Source organism: Hippichthys cyanospilos, chromosome 3 (assembly GCF_059441005.1).
Source record: "Hippichthys cyanospilos isolate Australia breed blue-spotted pipefish chromosome 3, RoL_Hcya_1.0, whole genome shotgun sequence".
NCBI classification, from domain to species: domain Eukaryota; kingdom Metazoa; phylum Chordata; class Actinopteri; order Syngnathiformes; family Syngnathidae; genus Hippichthys; species Hippichthys cyanospilos.
The window spans coordinates 17,610,993-17,632,667 of record NC_142371.1 but is presented as its reverse complement, the minus strand read 5'-3'; the positions used below and the strand labels follow the sequence as shown (position 1 = coordinate 17,632,667).

General features: G+C 45.7%; 1 protein-coding gene across 1 annotated transcript in view; it reads left to right on the top strand.

Annotated features, from left to right (window-relative positions):
* The window catches only part of megf8 (multiple EGF-like-domains 8), a 28,456-nt gene that overhangs the window by 1,071 nt on the left and 5,710 nt on the right, over positions 1-21,675 (top strand). Inside the window, exons 2-43 of the mRNA XM_088409873.1 lie at positions 2,938-3,212; positions 4,764-4,953; positions 5,106-5,269; positions 5,343-5,552; positions 5,832-6,012; positions 6,107-6,195; positions 6,435-6,648; positions 6,770-6,953; positions 7,148-7,293; positions 7,377-7,487; positions 7,563-7,714; positions 8,329-8,430; positions 8,503-8,650; positions 10,007-10,170; positions 11,116-11,313; positions 11,520-11,717; positions 11,788-12,048; positions 12,624-12,742; positions 12,826-12,957; positions 13,181-13,294; positions 13,367-13,450; positions 13,528-13,773; positions 14,110-14,294; positions 14,360-14,573; positions 14,909-15,152; positions 15,331-15,463; positions 15,538-15,779; positions 16,005-16,115; positions 16,196-16,314; positions 16,465-16,687; positions 16,769-17,104; positions 17,428-17,563; positions 17,637-17,868; positions 18,034-18,160; positions 18,235-18,445; positions 18,862-19,076; positions 19,289-19,484; positions 19,566-19,734; positions 20,254-20,446; positions 20,525-20,695; positions 21,205-21,335; positions 21,422-21,554. Coding sequence (XP_088265999.1) covers positions 3,183-3,212; positions 4,764-4,953; positions 5,106-5,269; positions 5,343-5,552; positions 5,832-6,012; positions 6,107-6,195; positions 6,435-6,648; positions 6,770-6,953; positions 7,148-7,293; positions 7,377-7,487; positions 7,563-7,714; positions 8,329-8,430; positions 8,503-8,650; positions 10,007-10,170; positions 11,116-11,313; positions 11,520-11,717; positions 11,788-12,048; positions 12,624-12,742; positions 12,826-12,957; positions 13,181-13,294; positions 13,367-13,450; positions 13,528-13,773; positions 14,110-14,294; positions 14,360-14,573; positions 14,909-15,152; positions 15,331-15,463; positions 15,538-15,779; positions 16,005-16,115; positions 16,196-16,314; positions 16,465-16,687; positions 16,769-17,104; positions 17,428-17,563; positions 17,637-17,868; positions 18,034-18,160; positions 18,235-18,445; positions 18,862-19,076; positions 19,289-19,484; positions 19,566-19,734; positions 20,254-20,446; positions 20,525-20,695; positions 21,205-21,335; positions 21,422-21,554 — 7,158 coding nt within the window. The 5' untranslated portion in view covers positions 2,938-3,182. The remainder of the gene's footprint in view (positions 1-2,937; positions 3,213-4,763; positions 4,954-5,105; positions 5,270-5,342; positions 5,553-5,831; positions 6,013-6,106; positions 6,196-6,434; positions 6,649-6,769; positions 6,954-7,147; positions 7,294-7,376; positions 7,488-7,562; positions 7,715-8,328; positions 8,431-8,502; positions 8,651-10,006; positions 10,171-11,115; positions 11,314-11,519; positions 11,718-11,787; positions 12,049-12,623; positions 12,743-12,825; positions 12,958-13,180; positions 13,295-13,366; positions 13,451-13,527; positions 13,774-14,109; positions 14,295-14,359; positions 14,574-14,908; positions 15,153-15,330; positions 15,464-15,537; positions 15,780-16,004; positions 16,116-16,195; positions 16,315-16,464; positions 16,688-16,768; positions 17,105-17,427; positions 17,564-17,636; positions 17,869-18,033; positions 18,161-18,234; positions 18,446-18,861; positions 19,077-19,288; positions 19,485-19,565; positions 19,735-20,253; positions 20,447-20,524; positions 20,696-21,204; positions 21,336-21,421; positions 21,555-21,675) is intronic.

Sequence of the window (21,675 nt, the reverse complement as noted above, 5' to 3'; positions counted from 1 at the left end):
TATTGTATCGCTACTTTCGCAAAGTTCAGAGTCTAAGTCATGTTCGAGCCACAAAGGTCAAAGAGTCAAATTCAAGTCTGAGTCACATAAATCCGAGTCTAAGCCAGTCACAAAGGTTCAAGTCCCATTCAAGTCCCAGTCACATAAGTCAGAGTCTAATCTAAGGCCAAGTCACAAAAGCCCGATTCCGATTTTGACTGACACGACTGAAAGAAAAAAACTGCGCTCGCGGTCAGGTTAACCAATCAGGTGGCTATTTTGATCATCTGAAAAATGTTATTTCAAGATTTTTTTTTTTTGTAGAAGTTCATTTTCAGGAAGAAAATAATAGACTTGGTCAAGGCAGTAAAAATAACTTTCGAGTCCATTGGCTGAGTCAAAGACGAGTCCGAGTCAAATGCCAACGAGTCCGAGTCATGTCCGAGACAAATATATCGCCGTGTAATCAAACAGCAATCATTTATTTCATGTTGCTTGCATTCACCTGAGCAAGAAAGCGAGCCGGTTTCCCGTCATCGTCTTTTTGAGACAGGTTCCTGTTTTCTTCACGCCTTCTTATCTCCACTTCTTGTTTTTTGTGATTGACCCGCACCGAAGCAATGTGACACTTTTTGTATCCTACAATACAATCGCGGCGCGTTTAAAAAAAACATGTGAATCATTCACATGTGAATGGGTACATCATATTTTTTTTTTAGCATTATACGTACATGGGCAAGATATGAGCTGAACATGCATTTGTGATGCCAGTATCACTTTCACTCCTCGGTTCCAAATGCAAGAACTTCCTCCTTTAACCATGCATGTGATCGATACAAACGTCAACTAAATAAAAATGCGTATACAGTATTGCAATGGCATCTTGAACATAATGTAGCGATTAGATGTTTCAATTAATTTGATCTTAATTTGAAAAGATGTTCTGTTTCTATCACAGTATCAAAAATCATTCGATGAAAAATCATTTTAAAATCTCACGTACTGCCTGAAGTTATTCATGTACCCCCAAGGGTATTTGTACCCCCATTTCATAACCACTGCTCTAGAGTGGTGATGGATAAATGAAGCTTCGTGAAGAACTTGTGCTTTTTTTGACTCTTTTTTTTTTTTTCTTATCATTACTATAGGGGACGATGTAGCTGAAAAACGTATCACTGCATTTTCTCCATTGCATTGTATATATATATATATATATATATATATATATATATATATATATATATATATATATATATATATATATATATATATATATATATATATATATATATATATATATATATATATATATATTATAATTATGTTTTTGGCGGGTTTTAAACACAACATGTTATATAGCTTATTTCATTTTTCACCGTGATACATTTTAAATTAGCTTTTAGTCAAAGTATATACACTAAATTTAAGGTGTGTGTATTTTAATGTATGTATTTCTGCATGTATTTGCTAACACTTTTTAAAGGTAAAATGAGTATTGACCATAAATAAAATGTCATTTGATTGTAATAATTAGTATAATACAGCTTTTCAGCTGTGAGAAAAAGTGCATCACATACTCCCGATCAAATTTATTTAGTGTTGAGTGTTAACTATGCATTTGACCAGAATGCAAAGTATGCATTTTTTAAATTGCACGTATGGGTTTACAAACCCCTTCCTCTTTTCACTTAGGGTTGTAGGTTTAGGGCGTTTGCTGCTATTGCTTGGAGAAGTGCATGATCTCAACATGCATACATGCAAGCAGGTGCGGGCTTGTCATTATCTCTTTTAATAACGTCAATTAGAAAAAATATTGCAAAACATCAGTGTGTATGCAAAAAAAGTCCTGACAAATTAAGAACAATTGTACATGCACTATCCCCGCATGCACATGTTTGTTATTTATTTAAAATTCATGGGTGATTACTTCATTTATTTTTTTATAATACTGATTGACAAGAAGGCAAGACAACCAAGAATAATTGTATTGTTCATAAATGCAAACAAGCTTTGCAGAAGATTTGAAGCCGCAAGAGAAAAAATCTTTGGCACCTTTTTTGTGGATTTCCTGTTCAGCATTCACTGCTCAAACTGTCATAATTTTCTTTTGTTACTCCAGTAGCAGTCCCAAATAGCAGAGTATGAATTTGTAAAAATATTCCATTGACATATTTGGAACATTATTTATGGTGGTAGCCCTGCAGAACATAGATTGTACAGATTGTCTCCTGAAAATGTGTGCCATTAATAGCTATTTTCATCAGTACTAAAAAATGTAACATAAAACGTTTTGCCAAAGAGTCCTGACCACAATTTAGCAAAAATACACCGATGGACTGACGGAATGCCGATTACACAATTTTGTCTGGCTTGAAAAACTGACGGATGACAATGACGGAAAGGGGGCGGGGCCCTGACGTATGTCGGACAAGCAAAAAAAAATTGTACTTGCTCACCTTTGACCATAGTATTGATTCAATATTTGTGCCCCCGTTTAAAACCACCGAACTAGAGCACTGTAATGTATTAGAATAGAATAGAATAGAATAGAATAGAATAGAATAGAATAGAATAGAATAGAATAGAATAATAAAGGCAAGTCATAAATCGTCTTTTTTTTGTGTTTCCTGCTAAATTTAACAGATGCCAAGTTGATGACCCTCGCAGATAATATTTCAATAATACGTTCACACGTGCACTCGTTTCCTAAAATAATGAAATAAAATGAATGAAGTATAAATTGTTATAAACGTATTTGACTGTCAAATGTGATCCAGATGTGAGTCATAGGGCATCTCCACTGGGTGTCGCTGTTGAACCAGATTTGCCCGACTCGCTTTTGTGTCGACCACCGACCAAAACAACAACGGACATCTGTCTTATATCTCCGGCTCCTTCTGTGAAGAGAACCGACAATTAACTCCTCGTCTTCCTGCTTCCCGGCCTTGTCATTTCCAGAAGGAGTCCGCCGGAGCCCGCGTTACGCCGCCCTTCATCAATAATGCCTGATCCGGATTGACTGCGCATCTGGATTGGGACTGAGGCTGCGCTCGCTTTAGCCACCTAGCGGATAGCCAGCCGTGTTGTTGTTAGCAGCTTGCTAGCCGGCCGGACGGCTTTCACGCTCTCCCCGTAACAACAACGAGCCAACGAGCGGCTTGTTTTTCTTAGGGGACTAACGAGAAACAGATAAAAAGATGTAAATGGCTACGGGGACGAAGAGACGGGAATTGGTACGTACTGCTTGTTGATAAAATGTCATGAAACTGAAGCTAGCTAGCTAATTAGCGAGCTAACGGGCCATGGCTGGTTAACGGTGTAGCATCGTTTGTGTTCAGTGTTTTTCTCAGGACATTTCGCGATTATTCTGCGTTAAACGCATATAACGACAAATAGCCTGTTTTACGTGACCGAAACAATGTTTAAGTTAAGTCAAGTTTGCAGTGAAAACTCTCAACAAATAAAGCGTTTTGAGATGTTGTTTCCCTTAATAAGTCCGGGTTGGCAAGCATTTTTAATTGCTACATATGTACTATACATAGCATACTGAATTTGTTACGTTCCGTAATACAGTGCCGGTCAAAATTTTGGAAACACGTTCTAATTCACTTAAGAGATCAAGCACTACCTGTATTGCATTACATAATTATGCACATCTATGACCTGAAATTCATTGTAGTTCATAATGCATCAAATAATTGCGATTATCTCAAAGCATGCACATCTGTGACCTGAAACCATCCCAATTCATAAATCTGACAAATAAAATACCAACATGTGCAAAGCTATCGTCTGGGGAAAATGTGCCTACCATAAGTAATCTATAAATATGACTCATTCAAGTTTTTTGCTACCCAAATAATTCTATTAATATGTCTGTATATTTGTGACTTAAGTATAGAGGTTGTGAAAATAGCTGTTTCCAAACATTTGACTGATACTCCATATATACTGTATGTATAAATTAGCACTCCTCCTTTACAGATTTATATTTTCCCACAATTAGTGTAATTTGTAATATAGGAACACATCTAGACACATATGTTGGGATAACAAGAGCAATTCATTACACAAAGACATTGTATGTATGTGACAAAATCAAATCAAACAACTCTTCATGATTAAGACGGTTGTCACTGAAAATAATTTTGTTAAATTGTGTTTAAATGCTGTCAGTATGTAGAATTTAAGTAAGTTGTGACATTTTAAAGACTTAAAAAAGCGAGCAAATATTAAAATTTATTTCCAGCCCAAAACGGGATCTTTTTTTTTTTTTTTTTTTTTTTTTTTTTAAAGAAAAAATAACCCTCATGACAAATTTAGGTACTGTTGTAGGGTTCATCACAAATACCTCAAAATTAGGGGAGATATGTTATGGGGAAAAAATATAAAAAGGAAGTCAGCATTTGGCGGTCATAATTTGGTTTATCTTGCTGTGCCTGCAATAAACATGTAAATACTGCGTGAAAATCATAAACTACAAAACGAGGCGACAGAGGGAATTCCACTATAAATGTCATGTCTCAAAAGGATTTGGTAAACATACTTTTAATCAGATGGAGTGCATTTTCCTTCGAGGAGCTCAAACCGATGTGATATGAAAATGGCGTCATGAAAAATGGCAGAATCGTGTCAATAAAAAAAATAAAAAAAATACTGAAGGCGGGGTATTCTCAATGTAGGGAATTTTGAATTTGCAGGACAATGGTTTGTAATCTCCAATGCACAAGCATTAAAACGAGTCTTCCCATTCATGTTGCTATTTTCTTCCCCTGCTCACACAGGCAGCACCAGGGATGGCCTCCCCCCTGCCCGTCTGCTTCCTCCTGGTGCTGGCGCTGCTGGCGGGGTGGCCCGCATGCCAGGCGGGCGACTGCAAGGGTCACCGGCAGGTGTTGAGGGGGCCGCCGGGTTACGTGACCGACGGACCCGGGAACTACTCGGTCAACGGCAACTGCGAGTGGCTCATTAAAGGTTTGTGTTCCAGCTTGAGCACGTCAAGACACTACGTTACAAGTCTTTTAAGGAGCGCTTTCCCCTATTCAAGATTTGACGCAATCTGCAATCCCCATATCCAATGAGAAGCCCTTTCGAACAACCGGCCTCTGATTTTTCCATCCTTGCAGCGCCGAGCAGCAGCTATCGCATCGTGCTGAACTTTACCTTCATGGACACAGAGTGCACTTACGACTACCTGTTTGTTTACGACGGCGATTCCTACCAAAGCCCCTTGCTGGCCAGCCTGAGCGGAAACACACTGCCGCAGCCCATCGAGGCCACGTCCGGGAAGGTCCTTGTCTTTTAACCGCTCCTGGCAACGTGTGGCCAATTTGAATTCTGACCTTCTCTTCCCGTTTGTCTAGATGTTGCTCCATCTCTTCAGCGACGCCAACTACAACCTGCTGGGCTTCAACGCCACCTACACCTTCTCCGTGTGCCCCGGAGCTTGCGGCGGCCACGGGCGCTGCGACCCGTCCACGCACAAGTGCCACTGCCAGCAGGGCTGGGGCGGGGCCTCTTGCTCCGCGCCGCTGTGCTCCCACGCCTGCTCGGTGCACGGCCAGTGTGACAAGGTGACGTTTGGAATAGTGTATCTTGGGCCAGAAATCAATTTTATCCATGCATTCGAGTTTATTGTTTTGGGGTCTTTTACTATTCATGGGAGATAGTGACCAAGCCTTCTGCCAATAGTGAAAACCTTTTTACTCTGTGACTATGTCAACACAGAAACTACCAAATGACATATTAGACTCTCTTCTCTCATCCCGAAAAAGGTTTGACCTTTTTCCCTGTTCCATATTGTTGTTTTTGTATTACATTTTTTGTGTTTTTTTTTTTTTTTCTTGCATCAGAAAGGAGAGCGCTGCCTGTGTCACAACGGCTTCCTCGGTCACAGTTGCCTGCTCGGTCTCTATGACGACAACGGGGCGGGGCAGTGGTTGCGCATCAGCGAGGGAGACCCCTACATGTCACCCAGGACGGGTTCTGCTGGCGTTTACCTGTCCTCCACTGGGGCTATGTACTTATTTGGAGGTGAGAGTAGAATTTGCCAATGCTTAAATACATTACATTTTATTTTTTAGATTTTAAGTAACAGTTTGTTTTTCTTGTTTTTGAAAAAATCCAGGATTTGACTTGAACAGAGCGCTTGGTGACTTGAACAAATATAACTTCACTTCCAACCAGTGGGAAAGCAGGTCTTACGGTCACTCACCTGTAAGTTTTGTTCAATATTCGATTATAATCGATAAGTTGTTGATTAACTTTATTTTGTTTTCACTTTTTTATTACATTTCTAAATTACATTACTGGCTATGTCCAAATATATTTTTAATATATGCCCCGGGCTGCTAACGATGTAAATGGCTAGGAGCTTTTAGTTCTTTACATCTTCACAAATCGAGTGGAAACAAATTGTATTATTGAAATTCGAAAACAACGTCCTCTGCCAACAGTTGGCGCGACACTCCCACACAGCCGTGGAATGGGCGGGAAAGATGGTGATCTTTGGTGGGGAGCTGGCCAACGGCTCTTTGGCAAGCGACGTTTGGATGTACCGCCCCCTGGAGGACGACTGGCAGCAGCTTGGCTTTCCCAACTCAGGCGGCGCCCCCAATCTGGCCAATCACGCCGCGGCCGTGGTGGACAGTTACCTCTATGTGTTTGGAGGTGGGCTTTGAATGCGACATGCTCCTGTTGTTTTATACAAATTAGCTGCCTTCAGCAAAAAAAACAGTAATGTACTGTTGCACGGTAGCTGCAAGCATGACAAGAGTGTACATCATCATAGGTCGCACTGAGGAGGACATGTTTTCCTCCTCCCTCTATCGGTTCAACCTGAGGGGCTCCGGGCGGTGGGAGCTGGTCCAGCCTACCGGCGGGAAGCCCCCGGCCACCGCCGGTCACTCCATGGTGTTCCATAGCCCCTCCAGGACACTTTTGGTCTACGGGGGTCACCGGCCGACCACCGCCAGGTAAAAAACCTAAAAAAAACAGGCAAAGGCGGAAACGAGCTATAACTGCTTGCCTCGGCCCTAATATATCACTTTAAATTCAGAATTTCCAAAAGCATTATATACGTATCTTTAGGCCTAGTAACCGTTTCATGCCTGAACAATACAGAATCTTCTTCTTGTCAAATAAGTGATGGGAGTATGTGTTTCCTAAGGTTTAGCGTGCGTGTGAACAACACCGACGCATTCCACGTCGACCAACGCTTTTGGACGGCCTTCCGTTCCCGCTACCCGGCTACGGGCCCCCGAGAGAGGGCCTTCCACTCAGCCACCGTCATCGGGAACTACATGGTGGTCTACGGTGAGCCTACGTGGACACACGGGCCTCAGCTGACAAACCTTTTCTGGACTTTGTTGACTTTTAATGTGAATTGTTTGCTCAAGGTGGGAATGTTCACATCCACTACCAAGAGGAGAAGTGCTACGATGAGGAGATCTTCTTCTACCATTTGGGCTGTCACCAGTGGGTGTCTGCAGGAGAGAGATGGTCGCTCAGTGAGTTTACTCTTATTTGCTTTTCGTCCATCTTTCCGGTTTGAGCTTAATTTACATCCTTGTGTTCTTCTGCAGGTGGCGAGCCCGTCAAAGGACGCTACTCCCACGTCGCCGCGGTGATTGAGGGACGAGTGCTGTTGGTTGCCGGCGGCTACAACGGCGTCACCCGTGGAGATCTTGTGGCTTTCAAAGTCCCGCTGTTTGTCAGTAGCAGCGAAGGTGACAGGGTGAGACAAAAGGCTTATCCGCATGGCTGTACAGCAACCATCAGCGCATTTGAGCGACAAAACACAAGCCCTGATGCAGTAGCATATTTGGAAAATTAAAATGATGTTCCATAAGCTTTTTTTTTTTTTTAGACAGAAACCAGTGTTAGAACTCTCTTGAGTAGTCGTGCAGTATTGCTTTCTCTTGTAGTTTTACTACACATAAAAGTCTTTGGAGCATATAGGAAATTGTGAACTACTGTATCTCTATGGCATAGAGCAGGGAAGCCCAAACTTTTTTGATCTATTTTTCTACTTCTATGATACATTGAGCACCCCTGGCATAGAGTCTGGTGTAGCTTGCTTTCCAGCTTTATAACTTCACCTCCAGTGACCCTAGCAGTAGATACAGTAACCATGCTTGCAATGACTCAAGTTTAGCAAAAAAACACTTGAGGTGCATCATTACAAAGTTAGTTTTGAATCAAATTACGGTTTTAGAAGTGACATATATGTGTTAGAAAACTTGTTTTAACAGACCCTATGAAATCTTTGCACCTTGACCTTTAAATGTCAAACGTGCGCAAGTACTTTGAGCAATGTGGTATTTTTGTCAAAATGCGTTTCTGGACTAGGATGCTCTTTGCGCCGAAGCCCTGGATGAAAGCATGTGTCTGAAGAACCCTGAATGCAGCTGGTGCGAAGGCCGCTGTCGCGAGTATCAGCCCATGAATCAGGTAACACAGGAATCACACAATTCAATGCGAGCTGTGAAGAATACTTCAGCAACCCCCCTTTTCCGCTCGCAGTGCGGCAGCACCGGCTGCCTGGGCTTGGCGCGCTTTCTGTCCGACTGTCAGTCCTGCCTGGTCTTCAGCGGCACGCCGGCCACCCTGGCCCGAGCGCCCGGCGAGTTTGGCTGGTGTGTTCAGAACGAGTCCTGCCTGCCCGTGTCAGGTGAGATGGTCAGGGAGGGAGGAAGGAGGGCCGCCAGCGTTTCAAAATTTACGCCACGCACTGACAGAAATGTATCGGGAGGGACTCCATTCGGCTCGGGCGCTTGTCAGAGATGAAACGTTTTGTTATGGGGTGTTTTCTCAATGTCAAGAAAGAGCTCTTCCAATGGATAACGTGATCCTAAGGAAGATTACAAGTGTTTAGTTGCTACATAGTCACCCATAATACTGAGCTCCTAGAAATAAAGCTGTAGCAGTAGGCCCACGTATGGTTGAAATAAATATTCTGTATATCGATACTGTATACTGCATAATTGCATTTCCCAGTGTTATCAATATTTCTACATTGAAGTAGAGTTTCTATATTGAAATAGAAATGATACGGTCTAGGCTGATACTGTTGCCATCAAAAAATTGGGCTGGGACTAACAACAATTTTTATCGCGTCATATTCAACCGACTCCAGAAAAAAGATCTGTTTTATTTCTGGCTCATCTGCTGGAAGATTGCATCATTAATGACAATGTGCGCGCATCCATATAAAATTGCAAAATACAGGCATACAAATGCTTTGCAAAGGATTCACCATGGCTTAAGTTGGCTCATGTTCCAATGAATTGCCTCTTAATTTTCAAAGGAAACCATACTGTTCCTGTCATGGAGTCAAAAAGGATTCAAGGTGATTTGCTAATAAAACACTTTTAAAATCTAGTGTATTCCCTGAAGTGCTGTCACGTACCCACAGGGGTACTTCTGACCCAATTTGAGAACCACTAGGTTTAATTAAAACATTTGCTGTTAAATAATATATTTAGCATAGCAAATTGTGGTTCTAATATCTGCCTCACTGCTGATGGGTTTTTTGTTCAAATGTTTTTCTCAATGCACAATTGCATTACAAAAAAACCCTCTAAGCAAAACCCTCTCATTCAATATTATCGCTCCAGTTTGTTGGAAGATGCACATGTCAAAAGCAGAGAACAGCTTTTGTGAATGATACAGCGTAAGAAAGTAGTTTTTTTATGTTTTTGTTCTTATGAAGCAGCTTATCTACGACTGTTTTTTTTTTCCTTTCTGTCTATTGCGTAATATACTGGGAAGGGTGGGGTGGCTTCCTTGACATTGAGAAACGCAAGCTCTTGGCTCGACAGCACCCAGCTGAGATACTGTAGTAGCGGCCACTCAAAGAGCTCATTTGATTGGCCCCTTCTACCGCTCAGTTTGGTGCATATCGCCGGTGTTCACCACTCTCTGATTCCCGCCCGGCAAACATCAGGCTCACCGCAGTATTGTGGAGATCTCACGAGGTCAGATTGTGTTTCTCCCTGTCGCTGACCTCTCCCTCTCGATCTCGCAGAGCAAAGTGTGTGCCGTGTGGACCAGATCTCAGGGGCGTACGGCTGGTGGGGGGAGCGTACCCTTTTCCTAACCTCCCTCCACTCCTGTCGCACCGAGAACTATGTCCCGGGACTGCACCTGCTCACCTTCCAGCACCCCCGCAACGACTCCCAGCCTGACAAGGTACGGAGTCCCAGTCTCAAAAAATTGTCTCCTCCCGTTTTTTTTTTTACTCTGTCCGTCCTCCCTTCCTCCAGTGTGCAGACTTGAAGGATTCCACTACTACCAAAACAAAAAAAGCATAAAAGTACATTTTCCAGTCTTAAAGTATTCCAGCGGCAGTGATCAGTGGTTCTCAATTGTCTTTCGATGATCAGATTTGATAGATTTTGATGGAAAAAAATGACTTAAGACATCGGTTTCTGTTTTAATAAACTTTGAAACTACATTTGTTACTGACTGTGACACAAGCTAGCAACGCTTGGCTTCACGTTCCAATTTGCTTTTAAATTGAAAAAAGAAAATGTTTGTTCCTGTCGCAGCAATTTGAAGCATTGAAGGGGAAGTCAACCTCCAAATTTTCTTTACAATAATATTTTCTATCCGCACTCTCTACTCTCAGCGCATTGCTTTGTGGAATATGAATCAAGCAGCAGAATCTACCCTGTTTTTGCCACTAGCTGTCGACTAAATATGACATCACAATTGCTCTGGGCTCTCGTAACAACCAATCACGGCCTCACATGCAAATGTCACATGAGCAATGAGACATGATTGGTCATTATCTGATCTGTGAGCAACTGCGATGTCATTTTCGGTCGAGTGACAAAATGGCTGCTCCGTGAGATTGATAAAAACAAGAGAATTTTGCATATTGATTGTTATTTTCCAACTACAGTATTAATCAGAATGCCATATAGTGCAGTTGCATAGAGCATTTTTAAAAATTTTGGAGGGTTGCCTTCCCTGTTGAGATTCTGTTCAAATGTAACCCCTGAAGTTTCTTCACGTACCTCCAGGGGTCCAGGCACCCCATTTGAGAACCACCGGTGTCGAGAAAAGTACCTCTGTTGATGTGTCTCCACTTGCCCCACCCCGTTCTCCGCTGTCTTCCCTGGCTCTCGTCAGGTGTCCATCTTGCGCAGCACCACCATCATCCTCAGCCCCACCACCGAGATGGACGTGGCCCTGCAGTTCAGGGGCTTCATCCACCCTCTATGGGGAGCGCCCATGACTCCTCCCGCCGAGACCGTCTCCATGTGGGCTCGCATCCAGAGGCTCCACTTTGAGGCTCGGGTGGCGTCGGGCCCCAACTCCAGCCAACTAGTGAGCACATTTGGGCGCCTCGTGACAATGCAAAACTGGCTTGAGCAGTAGGGGATTTTTAGAACAAAATCGATTAAATACAAAAATATCACAGCCGTACATTCGAGAAAAATGTTGAAATTCACCGTTCCCCACACCCTTGTGGAATGTAGTTTGCCTCCAGCCGGTCGAATCGACACCCCTTTTGATTCGCTGTCTCCGAGCAGGAGGTGGTCGGTCGTTGGGCGGCCCAGCAGGAGAAAGAGTTGAAGCTGCTGTCTCGGCCTGACGGGACTAAGCTCTTCTCCAACCTGACCCGTGGCAACCATTACCTGGTCCAAGCCGAGGGTTACCTCAACAACTCTGGCTCGGGCCAGACCAGCGAGATGGCCCTCATCTGGAACCGAACTCTGCCGGGAGGGAGCGTGAGTATCCTTTTAACTATATCTCTTTCATCTGGAACGTCATTTCATCTTCTCCCCTCTTGGACTGCAGGAAATCTCCTTCCTGTTCCTGGAACCCTATCGCTCGGGTTCCTGCTCAGGCTACATGTCCTGCTTGGCCTGTCTGTCCGACCAGTCTTGCGGCTGGTGCCCGTCGCTGTCTCGCTGCCTGCGTCGGGGCCCTGCAATGGAGCCCTGCCCTGAGAGCGTGCGGGTAGAAGGAAAGGGGGAAATGCATGAGCGTCATCTGCTGCTGGCACCCCAGCACTGCACGCTGTGTGAAGAGTACAGGGACTGCTCGGCTTGCACTCAGGTAGGCCTGCAAGGCAATGCAAAATTTTGGACATGTGCACTTGGAAGAATGCAATTTATTTCTTGGGGAAAAAATGTCAAAATTCAAGGCTTTTTGGAAGAAAAATATCATTCAGAGATGAGAATATTATTTGTATCAAAAAGTCAGAAATTCACACGAAGATGTAATTTTTGACAGGGATTTCTGATGCCGCGTCTTCATACCCAATACCAATTAGGGGAAAGCAGTCACAATAAAAAAAAAACAGTAAATTAAAAATGAAAAAATCATTTGATAGTTTTAAAAAGAAAATTCACATTTTGTAATTAAGACTTAATATGACACACACATAGCATAGTGTTGTTACAATAAATTTAGATCAGCAGAGAAAAAGTGTTTTTGTGACTTAAACAATTAACAATTAAAATGATCTCTTTTTTTTTCAAAACTATTAGTGGTTTTAGTATCGTTTACTACTCGAGAGTCGAATACTCATACAGGTGTGGAACACCCCTCGTATTTTCTATGCTAAGCAGTGTTAAATGAACTGTTATACATTTAAAAATTCCTGATCAGTAGCTACCTTGTCTTGCCAGGACCCTTACTGCGAGTGGCAGATCAACTCCAGCAAGAAAGGTGATTACCAGTGCAGCAGGAGGGGACGCCTGGAGGGCTCCATCCGCCAGCCAGCAGGCTGCCCCAGAGTCTGCAACCAGTGAGATGCGATAGTTCTAACCGACCGGTCCCTTCGATGGTGTTTCATCATTCTCTAATGGCGTTTCTATCGGCTCCACCAAGGCGGAAGACGTGTTCCGAGTGCCTCTCCAACTCTAGCCAGTGCGCTTGGTGCGAATCTGCGCAGGCCTGCTTCTACTTCGCCGCATACCTCACCAAATTCCCTTATGGAGAGTGCAGGGACTGGTATGACAGGTAACTATATACAACACTTGACAGGTACAATCCTAGTTAGTGATGGATAAATGAAGCTTCGTGGTGCTTTTTGACTCCTTGAAACTGCAAGATGCAGTGCGCCGGCTCTTATGTTTCGACCAAGCGATTCATCTAGAGGAGTAAAAAAATATAAGTGCTTGATGAATATTTGTTATCTCATCACTAATTCGACTATAACTTTACCATTCCTTGCCTTTGCCAGCGTGCATTCGGTACCGCAATGCAAGCAGTGTTCGGCTTTAAGCACTTGTACCGACTGCCTGCGAACGTTCCAGTGCGGCTGGTGCGGCGACTACAACAACCCCACCATCGGAAAGTAAGTGCACTTGAGGGCAAAGGCTGTGATCATGTGACTGCTTCATTCTTCGTTGTCATTTTACTGTTCTAGATGTTTGAGAGGCGACTGGGCCGGAATGGACGACCCGTCTGTGTTCAACTGCAGCGTGGCCGTAGCTGAAGCCCGAGCCGCTAAGTAAGTTTCAAAATGAGGACCGGCGCTGTAGAAAACAGTCATGGATTTTTTTTTTTTCTTTCTTTCTTCTCCCCCAGCCCTGAGCCGCAGACATCAGCCCCACCTCGCCCACTGGACATGGACATGGAGTTGGAACTGGAGCACATGGAGGTGGGAGAGCAAGACGTCGTGTGGTCTTACCCCACTTGCCCCGACGTGGAAGAATGTCGACTGGGCCTCCACAACTGTCACCCTTTCGCCACCTGCATCAACACGCCCACCTCTTACGAGTGCCACTGTGAACGGGGCTACACGGGGGATGGCACGTTGCACTGCAACCAGACGTAAGACTTTGACAGCTCCCACAGAAAAGATCCAAGTCTAATAATCCACAGCTTGCAAAAAACAAATACGGGATAACCTACTGCATACTATAAAATATCTGATTGGTAATAAAATACTAAATTTTCCAAATCATTTGCTTTTCATTTGAAAAGACAAATGTACTTCCCCCCTGGAATTAAAGCAATAAATTCGGAAACCCTGTCAAAAGCCCACGTACTCCCTGAAGTGCCTTCACGTACCCCCATTTGAGAGTCGCTGCGTTAAAACAAAAACTTCCACTATGTGTCCCCTCTATTAAGTCCAAATCTTGCAACGGAAACCTCCTCCACCCGCAGGTGCTACAATGAGTGCCGAGAGGGCCAGTGCAGCGGCAGCCCGCGCTTCGAGTGCGAATGCTCGCTGGGTTGGACGTCAGATCCTGCCACTCTGGTTCTGAGTGGCGTCGAGTGCGACGTGGACTGCGGCTGCAACTTTCACTCCACCTGTATTACTGCGCCAGGGATTTGCGACGAATGCCAAGGTGGGACCTCAAAAAGATGGTTTTGTTTGCTTTCAATTCTATAGAAGTGAATTTTCTCTTTTAAGATTGGACCACAGGGCCCCACTGCGAGCACTGCCGGCCGGGTAGTTTCGGCTCTGCCCTGGCTGGCGGCGGCGGATGCGTGCAGTGCGAGTGTAATGGGCACGGTGACCCGCTGCGAGGATACTGCCACAACCAGACGAGCCAGTGTTACTGCACGCATAACACCCAGGGCCCGCATTGTGAATCCTGTCTGCCTGGTTACTATGGAGACCCCAGGTAAGTGCACATTTTACAAATACTCTAAACAACTATTCATCGTCTAGACCAGTGCTTCTCGACCTTTTTTTAAGTGATGTACCCCCATTTGAACATTTTTAGAGTGACAAAAGTCACCGCACTTCAATTTAGCGGTAGGCTGCTTCATATTTCGATTTGTTTTGCTTTTTTATTTGAAAGAAAACTCAAAATTTCCTTTCCTAAGGCATTTCAAAGTATTAAATCATATTTTCTTGAACCTGCGGAAAAACTGTTCAAATGTGCCTTCACGTAGCCCCAATTCAGAACCATTGTACTAGCTGATCAATGCTGACATGTTTGCGCCCCCTTTTTAGGAACAATGGGACTTGCTACCGCCAGTGCCAGGGTCGCTCTGTCCTGCTCTCGTCCACCTCCTCGTCTCCCGCCGCTCCTCTCTCCTCATCCCTGGGCTGGCGGAGCGGCGCCGAAGGGAAAGGCGGACTCTCCCATTGCCTTTGGGTCCTATCGGTGACCGAGAGTCTGGCGCCCTGTCCCCCCAGGCATCCGTGTCCTCCCATTGCCCTCACGCTACACCCCGACTCCCATACACATTGTAAAGTGAGTTAGCATGTTAGCGCTGCTGCTTATGCGAAAACTACTTTCAAACCATATTTGGAGCTCTAATGTTGGATGGAAAGAAAACTGTGATGAAATAGAACAGGAAATTTGACCTTTGGCTGAACTTTGTGTGTGTGTAGACTTTTTATATTTACTATACTTGTATTTTTTTTTCCAGAGCTCGTACGTGTATGTCTTCGATGGCCTTCCTCGTTTCCTTGACAACGGCGTGGTACATTCCGACCACAACCTGATTGGTGCGTTTTGCGGCACCACAAGGACGCAGCCCATCACCGTGGAGGCCACCTCAGGTAAGCCCCGCCCCTAGGTATTTCCCATTTAAAACCAACTGAACAGATAACGCGACCCCCTCCGTGGTCACCAGGTGTCATCTCCGTCTACTTCGAGGCCAACGTGTCATCCAACAAACCCCAAGGCTTCAACGCGTCCTTCTGGGTGCGGCGGTGTCGCCGTAGCTCTGATGATGGGTCGCCCGCGTGTCCGGGTGGCGCGCAGTGCCAGGGCGGGCTCTGCCAGTGCCCACCGGGATACGGGGGCCCTCAATGCGACCGCCCCGTTTGTCCACAAGACTGTGGGCTAGCAGAAGGACGAGGAGCTTGTAATTTAGTAAGTGGCAGGATCATCACTTCAGATTTATTCCTATGAGTGACACATTATACTAGTGATTAGCACGGCTGTCTAATAGTCTTGAGGTTCTGGGTTTGAGTTGATTGTTGCAGCGCAAAAAAAAACTTTTATTTTATTTTAAATGGGTAAGTGGAGTCACAGTGAAGTTAAAAGAAATGTAAATGTGGCAATAGCTTATCCATACCGTCTGCTTTTTTTTTTCAGACCTTGGGCGTGTGCGTGTGCTCAGAAACATGGGCCGGCTCCGACTGCGCCGTCCCTCGAGATTCCAACAGCCTGATCTGGGAGACGCTACTGGACACGCAACTGACAGTGGTACAGCATAAACGCCACACCGCATAAGTGTCAAATCCCAAATAGCGTCGCACAAATAGACGCAACTTTCGTCCTTACAGAACCAAGCCCACAGGTTCCTCCACAGGATGGGCCACTCTCTGGTTTCTGGACCTCACGGCAACCTTTGGATGTACGGAGGGCTCTCTCTTTCAGAGGGAATCCTTGGAAACATTTACAGGTATACCAGCAGTCACAGCAGCAATACTCTTAATTGTTAATTGTTTAAAGTCTCTTTTTATTTTATTTTTTCTATCCAAAAATAGTATTTTAGGAAAAAATGCATCTTTAATTAGCCTACAGGTGTGTGACAGTTTTTCTTTGGTTTTAGATATTCGGTGTTAGAGCGCCGCTGGACTCAAATGTTGACGAGTTCGGCGGACGAGGGTTCCACGCCGGTTCCTCGCTACCACCACGCCGCAGCCCTGCTAAGCAGCCACGAAATGGGAGCCAGCCACAGCTGCATGCTGGTGGTGGGCGGAGTCACCCAGCACTCTGTTGCCATGGACACTTGGAGTCTCAACCTCAGCAGTTTGGTCTGGAGAGAGCACAAGGTAATGGGGTTCTCTTGATGATCCTGCAATATTTGGACCTCAAACTGATTCGACTCCTAAACTTTTACCCTTCCGTGGCAGAGCTCAGTGCTGCCCCCGGTGGCGGGCCACACACTGACAGTGCGTCGGGACAACTCGGTGCTCTTGATCGGGGGTTACTCCCCGGAAAACGGCTTCAATCACCACCTGCTGGAGTTCAGCCCCCACACCGGAAACTGGACCATCGTGGCGCACACCGGCACGCCGCCGACGGGCTTATACGGACACTCTGCCGTTTACCATGAGCAGACCGACGCCGTCTATGTGTTTGGAGGTTATCGTTTCCACGTGGAGGCTGTGGAGCCGTCGGGGGAGCTTTACAGCCTCTACTACCCTAACTTCACCTGGTCGCTCCTGGTACCCTCGCAGGGTAATAAGGTAAGCAGAGCTTCTGGCCGCATGCCATATAGTCGCCAGGTGTTTTCATAAATTACCTGTCATCAAAATGTCTAGTTTTATTATTATTATTTTATTTGTAATTGATTTGCATTATGTAAATGACTCAAATTGTGTAAAACATGACAAACTGTCAAAATTCAGGATGGCTGGCTCGCAGACACATTTCTAAAGGTTTTGGGATTGATCAGTAACTAAATATTTACCGAGTGGTTGTTGCACACATACCTATTTTTGTGCAAGCCAAAATAAAAAAATAATCTCTGGCTTTTTACATGATTTTTTTTTTTTTTTTTTTTTTGCAGCCACTCTCCCGTTTCTTCCACGCTGCAGCTCTGATAAAGGACACTATGGTTATTGTTGGGGGACGGACAGAAGCAGAGGATTATAGCAACTCTGTGTACCTTTACCAGATCAACTGTAACACCTGGATCCAGCCAGGTAGTCCACCTCATCTTTTGGCATCTTCCCGTTTCACCATCTTGTGTCCTAACGTCACTTCCGCATCGCCCAGACTCAGCCGTCGGCGATTCGGTCAACCGCTCGGTGTCTCTGGCCATGACCAGCTGGGAAGGCAGCCTCTTCCTATCGGGGGGCTTCAATGGGGTCACCTTGGGACGACTCCTCAACCTGACGCTGCCCGCCGACCCCTGCGCCGTCATGACCACGCCGGAGACCTGCAACAGCACCACCGGCAGCTGCGTTTGGTGCCGGGGGGCCTGCGCCTCTTCCGATAGCGCCGAACGGTAATGCATTGGGATATCACAATCCAACTGGTATCGGTATCAGGGGGCCAAATGAGCATTTTGCCGTATCTCTATCGAGAATGAAATTTCCAAAATTGAATGCAAGTTGGTCAAAAGATGAGGAGATTTTGTTGTCGCCTGAATTCCCTCCACTCTTGACAATAGAACGGGCTGTCCCACCGGCCAGTCCCCCTGTTGGCCAACCCCCCGTCAGCCGGATCAGTGCCGCAGACTCAAAACCTGCAGCGAATGCTTGGCCCGGCACCCCAAGACCTTTTCGGGCCCATCGCAGGTTGTTCCCGCCCGATCACAAGTCGGCCGGACACGTCTCCTCCGTGTTGATTGTTTTGTCTTTTGCTTTTCCAGCACGCCTTCCAGTGCAAGTGGTGCACCAACTGCCCCGAGGGCGCCTGCATCAGCAGCTCGGTCAGCTGCACGTCCGAGCACGACTGTCGCATCAACCAGCGGGAGATCTTCCTCTCCAGCAACTGCACGGAAACCAGCTGCGAGGCTTCCGACTGCCCCAAGTGCACGGCCTCGGGAAAATGCATGTGGACCCGACAGTTCAAACGCACAGGTACCAAAAGTCGGATAGACTGCTATGACTTTCTTCTTTACTTTCAGTACAATTATCATTTTTTAGGTCCAAATACCCATTATTACTGGTCAAGATTTGGCCGATATCTGATATTTGGGACCGATAGTCACTTTTCGTTAAAGGGAAAAAAAATATCTTAATTACTAACCCTAACTTTGACATTTCTTCGTGCATATTGTTTATTGCTAGCTCAGTGCTAGCTGACAATGGAAAACACCATTGACATGCACATTATTAGCATCATAGTCACACTCATTTTTTGGGGGGCCAGAGGGGAGGAAACAATACCAAATTTGTCAACTCTAGTTTGCAAACGAACTAAATTCATCGCCTCGGTCCGAATGTAACTCCATTCCCCTTGAAAATAATATTCAATCCAATTGACTTTTTACCAGGCGAGACACGGCGTATCTTGAGCGTGAACCCCACTTACGACTGGACCTGCTTCAGCTACGCCCTGCTCAACGTGTCGCCGATGCAGGTGGAATCGTCGCCGCCGCTGCCGTGCCCTCCGCCGTGCCATACCCTCCTCAACTGCAGCCTCTGCCTTGCCTCCCGAGGCTCTGACGGAGGCTGGCAACACTGTGTGTGGAGCATGGCGTTGCAGCAGGTAAGATGGAAGCACCCAACTAGTAGTCTGGGTAAAAAAAAAAAAAAAAAAAAAAAGATGTTTACATCTATAACTGCCATTGGTAGTGAATGATTTAAGTGCCGGGACCTTTTTTCTTTTTTTTTTAAGTCAATGTATGTAAACGTTTGATCAAAATGATATATCCAGGATTCTCCGGGTTCTCTATTAAATGTCTGTTCCCCGCTGTGCAGTGCATGAGTCCGTCATTTGTGCCGCTGCGATGCGAAGCGGGCCAGTGTGGCCGCCTCCTCTCGGGCGGGGATTCCTGCTCTCCCCAGTGCTCCCAGCTCACCCAGTGCTCCCAGTGTATCGCCAGGCCCCAGTGCGGCTGGTGCGCCACGCGGGGTGGAAACGGAGCGGGATACTGCCTTCAAGGGGGACTTAACGGTGACAACGATTGATTTGGGACGAGCCCCTAACAGACGTACGAAGCTGAGTTTTCACCGCTGTCCTATTTTGTTCCGACAGGGGTCAGTGAGGGTGTTTGTCCGTTGAGGAACAGCAGCTGGTCCTTCCTGCACTGCCCAGAGGAGGACGAGTGTGCCAATGGGCATCACCATTGCAATAGCACCCAGGACTGCCATGACCTTCCTCAAGGATACCACTGCACTTGTAAACAAGGATACATACTCAACAGGTCAGATCACTGTCTTCTCTTTTATAATGCTTCCAAATGGACATCTCTGTGGAAAATTCATATTTTTGTCTCAAAACTCAATGTAATTTCTCCGACATGAGCCTGGTTTTGTGAAAAAATAGGTGCTTCATCTGAAAAAATGTCATCCAATCGGATTTTGGTTGCGCAGGTTTTATTAAAGCAAGCTTATAAACGCTCATGGAAACTTTCTGTCGGAGATGCCAAGGTGGCAGCCATATTTGCTCCCTCTTGACATCACATCTATTCTCAAACACTAGAACACAAGAATTGGAACAGCAGCTGTTTGGAAAACTTTACAATTTGCTCACTTTACCCATTAAGACCTCAATTTGGGCCCTCAACTTGAACGTATAACCTTATATGCAACCACTGCATGAAAAATGACATTTTCCCTAATATGTCCAAAAGGACGTTTCGATGAGCATCCCAGAATGCTTTGTTCAACTTCAGCGGTGAAGTAGAGTGAAGCTAACATTTTCCCTTTGACGTTGCGTGCAGCGCGAGCGGTCAGTGCGAGCCGGTGTGCGCGCAGGGCTGCGTGAACGGGACGTGCGTGTCTCCCGGCGTGTGCCGCTGCCACTTTGGCTTCGTGGGGGACAACTGCTCGTCCCAGTGCAGCTGCAACAAACACAGCAATTGCGCCAGCGTGGCCAAGCCCGACGTTTGCCTGGAATGCCACAACAACACCATCGTAGGTGGACCGAGTTGTACCCGGCGCGCGTCGGCTCGCCCGGGCGTTTTTCCGATTGACCCTTCTTTGCCGCCGCAGGGCAAGCATTGCGAGAAGTGCAAGCCGCTCTTCGTGGGCTCGGCCAAAGGCGGCGGCACCTGCCGGCCGTGCAGGGAGTTCTGCCGGGGGAACAGCGCTTTGTGTCTGTCCCGCGACGAGCACAAAAAGGCCCAGGAGAACCCGCGACGCTTTCCCCTGGAGCCCAACAGCGTGAGTAGGACCTAGGCCAGAGACTTTTAAAAATTGGCTAAAACTAATGAAAGGCTCGAATTGACTTTCTCATCAACCCAAAGAATTTGATTATAGAACAATATGTTCCATGCAGCCCATCTAGTCTAAGGACAGTATTAAGATTGATATTGTGTTTGTGGAATATGAGTTAAGCTGCAAAATCCGTACAAAATATATTGCTCAGGCAACCAACAATCGCGGCTACGCTTCTAAATATCAGATGACTAAGAAAATAGGTGAACCGTGATTGGTGGTTACCTGAGCAACTCTGCAAAATGGTCGCTCGCTGAGATGGATTAAAATATGTGCATTTTTTGGTTAAATAATATTCCACTTACACAATATGAATCCAAATAGAATATAATAGAATAGATCAGAAGGCCTTTATTGTAATAGTACAGCAGGTATACTACAAAATTGGGAGCGCTGCTCCAATTAACACCCACATAGCACCTCATTTCTCATTTCCGGGCTGCCCTCTCTAACAGATCCACAACTGGGTGTCCGAAGGCCCCACCGAGGAGAACGCGGTGTGCGTGAATTGCCAGAACAACAGCGTTGGCGACAAGTGCGAGAGCTGCCTCAGCGGCTACTTCCTGCTGCAGGGCAAGTGCGAGAAGTGAGTGGCCGCCCTCGCTAGCGGGACGTCTAGCCAAGTGAGTCGCACGGGCATACAAAAGTCAAATAAACATCCCTCAATTCCAGGTGTCAGTGCAACGGCCACGCAGACACGTGCAATGAGCACGACGGCACGGGTTGTCCGTGCCAGAACAACACCGAGACCTCTTCCTGTCTCAGCAGTCCTCAGAGCGACCGCAAAGACTGTTACAGACAGCAGGTATGTGCTGGAAATATTTTTTTTCACCAAATTGAAACAATTCGTTCTGTAATATCTCCATAAAAAATTGAATCAGTGATATACTGATCTCCATTGGTAAATTCCCCTGTTTAAAATACTG